Here is a 5,619-nt window from a genome sequence, read left to right as displayed (position 1 = left end):
GGCCGGATGGGGGAGCGCGAGCGCTCCGCGAGGGGTGGGGCTCGCGGGCGGCGCGCATGCGTCCGAAGGGACGCAGCGGCTTCTTCCGAGCGAAGGGCAAGACGGTGGCCGAGAGGACACGGGGAAGCAGACGGTGGCCGATGAGGTCGGGCATGGAGCATCTGGAGTGCTGCGCGAGGCTCCTCCGGGGGACGCTAGTGCGAGCGGCGGTGCGGCGCTACCTGCCCTGGGCGCTGGCGGCCTTCATGATGGCGGGCTCCCTCCTCAAGGAGCTCTCCCCGCTGCCCGAGAGCTACCTCAGCAACAAGCGCAACGTCCTCAACGTGTGAGTGCGCCCCGGGTCCTCCCCTGTCCCCGCCATAGCCGACCCGCCGTCGCCTCGTCCTGAGAGCCGGGGCTTAGCTGCCCTGATGGACGAGTCATCGGACGGGGAGGCCCTCCTCATTGTGACAGCTGCGTCTGCACGCGTGTCGCGACCGAGGGACCCCCGAATGGCTATGTCACTGTCACTAGCAGTTGATGTTTGCACGCCCAGACGAGCCGGCTTGAGTTGACTGGGCAGGGAGTGACAGGCAGGGCGCGGGGGGGGGGGGATGGGGGGGGATAGGGCGTTGAATTAGCCTCTGTCGCTGCGCCCCCCACCTCCCCTTGGAGTTAAGAGTCGGCCCCGCACCTGCTTGGGAGATGCCACGTCCCTCCTGCCTGCCTGTGTCAGACCCCGCGCTGAGTCTGACCCCTGACTCACCTCACCCGCAAACCCCGGCTTGTGACAATCCCATCACCATCCGTGCCTTCTCCCCCTGACCCCCGAAACCTTTGCAAGCCTTGCCTTGCCCCAGCCGATGATGGAACCCCCGCTCCAAGATAGTCCCCGAGGAGCGGAATCCTCCAGCCTCTGACCTTTACCCAGGATCTCCTTGGATCTTCTCAGCCACTCAGAGTTCATGGCGGTGGCCCAAGAAAGCAAGCGCAGTTGGGCTCTTTGAGACATCTCCCTAACTCCACCCACTCACGCCTTTTTCCTTTATGTTTTTAGCTCCTGGATTGCAAGGGTTTTGTGTAAAAACACTTGCAGTAGTCAAGTTTTATCTGGAAGATAAAACTTCTCCCTTGTGAGTTTAGATTCTTTAGAATTACAGTGCCTGCAGCATCTCCCAAAAGTCAGCCCAACTTTGGCCATCGACTTAAAACCCTGGTTCCTCTCCCCAGCAGTTTTGTCAAATGCCTGACAGGTCTTGGCTCTGGCAAGATCCTTGCATATCAGTCCCGGGGAAGATGTGAGTGACAGGCTCTTGGGTGGTGTCTGAGTAGCCTTTGGAACCCAGGAAAAAGTCCTGTCCTTGGCCCCCATTCCTTCCTCACCCCTGGGCTAAGAATAGATGATGATGAGTATGGTTGTAGCCCCGAGTCTCTTGTATGTGTGTTTTCCGTGGCTGGTCCCCAGGTCAGCCACCTTTGATGAGCGAGGGGAGGCAGACAGGCAGCCGCTGCTTTATCTGGCCTGGGTGAGCTGGGATCCAAGCAGCCTGGCACACAAGTCCCTGTTGTTTGTGGGTAACCATGACCATGGATTCTGACATTTTGTTCCAAGCCTCTGTGCTAACCGGAGGGAACGAGTGAATCATTGGCCTTGGGTGGGATTTAAAAACTCATTTGGTCTCCTCAGCTCTGTTTTATAGCTGGGGAAACTGAGCCTAGAGACGTGTGGTAACAGGTTAGGTCAGAGTCAGGATTTGAACCCGGTCTTCTTGCTTGAACTCAAGCTCTGTTCTGAGATCATTGCTGCCATGTAGGAAAGAGCCAGGGTGTAGAAAAAACGTGGGCTTTGGGGCTGGCCAAATCTTGATTTACTCTGGGCTTGGTGTTAGTGTGGTTGTGACCCTGGGCAAGTTAATGAACTTTTCTGAGCCTCACATTCTCTATAAAATGGGGCAAATGAGACTTCTTCCCAGGGTAACCATGAGTGTTCTATGTGTCCACTTCCCCAGGCCCTGGATCACAGATTAAGATCACAGGCCCCGGATTTGAATCCCAGCTCTACCGCTAATGACCTCTACTTTGGGCATGATACTCCTGTACCTCAGTTTTCTTATCTGTCAAATGGGGATAATAACAGTACCTCCCTCACTGAGTTGTTTAAGGATTAAGGAGTTATTACATTTGAAATTTAGTAAGTGAACTTTTTATCTGTAGCTTTTATCAGCTTTTCTTATGTGCCCTCCCTCGAGACTCTGGAGACCCGAGTCACGACCTTGTCTCCTCCCTATCATGTCCCCTGCCTTCACTTCCACTTTCATCTTCTGCCAGGTATTTTGTGAAACTGGCCTGGGCCTGGACCTTCTGTCTCCTCCTGCCTTTCATTGCCCTCACCACCTACCACCTGACAGGCAAGGCTGGCCTGGTCCTACGGCGGCTGAGTACCCTGCTTGTGGGCACAGCCATCTGGTATGTCTTCACAGCTCTTTTCTCCAACATTGAACACTACACGGGCAGCTGCTACCAGTCGCCCGCCCTGGAGCGGGTCAGAAAGGAGCACCAGAGCAAGCAGCAGTGCCACGGGGAAGGAGGCTTTTGGCATGGCTTTGACATCTCGGGCCACTCCTTCCTGCTGACCTTCTGCGCCCTCATGATTGTGGAGGAGATGGCCGTGCTGCATGAGGTGAAGACAGACCGGAGCCACCGTCTCCACACCCCCATCACCAGCTTGGTGGTGGCCCTGGGCTTTCTGACCTTCATCTGGGTGTGGATGTTTCTGTGCACGGCCGTTTACTTCCACAACTTGTCCCAGAAGGTGTTCGGCACCCTATTTGGTTTGCTGAGCTGGTATGGGACCTATGGGTTTTGGTATCTGAAATCCTTTTCCCCAGGACTTCCTCCCCAGAGCTCTAGTTTGAATTTGAAGCAAGACAGTTACAAGGAATAAAAGAGAAACAAAAGGGGTGATGGCAGGACAATGGCTAATGTATTTTTTCATTATTTTTCTTAGTTATTTGACTAAATTATTGATCCTGCTTCAGAGAGGAAGCATACCAGGAGGGTTTGGGGAGTGGTGGCAGAGTCTGGGGAGTGAGTTTACTCCCCACCCTTCTTGTCACAAGCACCACCATTCCCAGTCGGGCACTTTTTGTCCCTGGCAAGACTTGACCTTAATCTGGAATGTCCCTTATGTCCCTGGAGGGCAGAACTAAGGCTCAGTGAGAGGACAGAATCGGGAAAGCCTCTCCTATGTGGCTGAAGGGGAGGCCAGGGCCTCAGGACCCTTCTCTGCTGCCATCATTCTCTCCCTGATCCTCGTGTCTCGTATTATGATGGCTGTTAATGCTGTGGTTTGACAGTATATTGCCCTCTGGTCAGTTTTGCATAAGCATTTATTTCCAGCAGGGTTCTTTATAAAACAGCCAACTGCCTGAAAGACACTCTCTGCTGGTGATATTTGCTTATCCTCAGAATGTTATATATTGCAACTGACTTGTGATTAGCTACCAAAACTGGAGTGCCTCTCTGGCTGAGTGTTGGATGATATTTATGTAACGGACATTGCTAGTCTTCCATGTATGTTGTCTATTATGTATTGGTTTTTGGAGCAATAAGGTTACCTTTTTTTCCTACAATTTTGAGCAAATGCTTTATTGTTTTTAATAACAACTATGGCGTTTGTTCTTTGTTGACAGAACCCCTGAGAATAACTCACAACTTCAGTGCTGCACTTTGGTATGTGTGTAGATAGCTTTGAGGGTTTTTTGTTTGTTTGTTTAGAACACTAATTTACTTTTTATAATCCAAACTTTTGGCTTATGGTATTAAATTCCACCTCACTTCAGGGGCTGTTTTCTCTATTAAGAATAAAATCCGAAAGCAGACATTTTCATGACAACTGGATGAAATTTTAAGCTGAGTCAGAGTAACTGCAAAATGCATACTTGCACTGAAACTTTCATGACCACACATCAGTGGTTAATCTGAACAGCGTGCTGATAAGTGCATTGATCTGCCTGCTCTGGCCCAAGGAATTTTTACATTTTGGATGAGATTATGATAAATCGGAGGTGAAGGAAAATGTCTTCCATTGCCTCTGATGGCAGGAAGCCAACCTGTTTGCAAAAATGTCCCTATTAAATATTGGAGTGACTTTGGCCCCACCCTCCTTCTTGTACCAACACCAAACCAAACCTGGGCCTATTCAGCTGGCCTTGAAACCGATCTTTCTTTCCCCTATGCACACTTCCCGATGTCCAGTCCTGTCTTTCTGTGGCCTGTCACCTCCACCCACAAAGGTGCCATTACAGCTCTGTGATAGGACACCCCCCCAGCCCCCTTCCCCCCCGCAGGCTACATCCTTAGGCCTTTTGTACCTGGCCCTTTGCACTTTGGATAATCATCCCGGAAGCTTCCTTCGTGTTCCTTTTCTCCCCACCAAGTTAAGCCTGATAATAGCATTAACTGACAAGCACTACACTTTACTGCCTTAACTCAAGCTTAGATTGTTAAGAGCTTGAGGCCCAGAAAATCTTCAGGGTAAATTGTCTTTCATATAAAGGTGTATTTAAAATATGCAGTTGGTATCCCATCAGGCTGCATGTTAATTTGTATCCATCAGAATGTGAGTTGTGCTACATTGTACCCAGAGGTGGCAGAAACACTGGTGCTGGGATTCCAGAGGTATCACCGGGGTGCTTTGGGAGCCTTGGCAAGATGTCACGGGCCCTGTGAGAAATTTTTTGCCCTCTGGAGTTTCCGTCTGTGAACAGGGAGTGGGAGAGGGGATGGCATAGGTGGCAGGGGCTGGGTGAAGGGTTGGGGTCTCTCCTGAGTTTCATGTTCAGCGTCAAAAGGCAACAGGCACAAGGTGACTCCATATGTTCATTTGTCACACTTAAATCTCCAGTTATTTCTCGCAGATTGGGTCCAGGCTCAGCATTAAGTTAATTCTGTGGAAGGTGTCCATGACTGACCCTTGTGTATCGAGTGGTCATCCACCACTTCCTGTTCAGTCTTAGCACCCTTGCCTTTCTCTCAGGCACATGTTCTGTATCCCCGTTTGAAACAGCCTGGTGTAACTGAGAGTGTGGGCTTAGGTAAACCCAAGATGTGGGTTCCAGTGTTGGCACCACTGCTGAGAGTCGTCTGACCTCGGGCAAGCTTCATGTCCACATCTGGACAATGGAGGAGATGATACTGTTAGGATTAAGGGCAGTGATGTATGTAAAACACTCCGCACCTGTGCTCAGCAGACGATAATCCCCCATCTCCCTTTGCCCCACCAAGCCTTTAGAACTTCTTGGCTCCTTAGGGAAGGCAGGGAAATGAGCATCTGCTTTCAAGTACCATTTGGCGTCTGGGTCTCCCATTGAAATAGTCTTGTATCATCTTCTGGAAAGTGTCTGTTGTCCCCAGGTGCTGAACAAGAGGCTTTTAAGGGCATCTGTGATCCCAGAATCCTGCCATGCTTGTTTTGCCTCTCGTTCTGAGGTTCATTCACTGACGCCTCATTTTCCATGTGCATCTGTCATCATCTGAGTAGCAGATTGTATTTAGAGAATGGTTCTTGCCACTGTTATGCACACACAGATCGTGTGTGTAAACAAACAAATTAAGTAAACTGGAGATAATGAAATCCCA

At 50.6% G+C, this 5,619-nt stretch overlaps 1 protein-coding gene across 1 annotated transcript; it reads left to right on the top strand.

Moving 5' to 3' along the window:
- The first annotated feature begins 100 nt into the window (after positions 1-100).
- On the top strand, positions 101-5,619 carry FITM2 (fat storage inducing transmembrane protein 2). Its single transcript, XM_028122051.2, has 2 exons — positions 101-325; positions 2,308-5,619. Exons 1-2 carry the CDS (start codon positions 141-143, stop codon positions 2,921-2,923), a joined length of 801 nt encoding a protein of 266 aa, XP_027977852.1. The 5' UTR covers positions 101-140; the 3' UTR covers positions 2,924-5,619.

This window comes from Eumetopias jubatus, unplaced genomic scaffold (assembly GCF_037043125.1).
Source record: "Eumetopias jubatus isolate StellerSeaLion01/CBP00866 unplaced genomic scaffold, mEumJub1_p1.0 scaffold_9, whole genome shotgun sequence".
NCBI lineage: Eukaryota > Metazoa > Chordata > Mammalia > Carnivora > Otariidae > Eumetopias > Eumetopias jubatus.
Note: the sequence above shows the minus strand (reverse complement) of the source record. Positions and strands in the feature narration are given on the sequence as shown.

Coding starts and splice junctions, on each gene's coding strand:
- FITM2 (XM_028122051.2), top strand. CDS start 141: ATGAGGTCGGGCATGGAGCATCTGGAGTGCTGCGCGAGGCTCCTCCGG. Junction 326..2,307: donor AAGCGCAACGTCCTCAACGT/GTGAGTGCGCCC, acceptor ATCTTCTGCCAG/GTATTTTGTGAAACTGGCCT.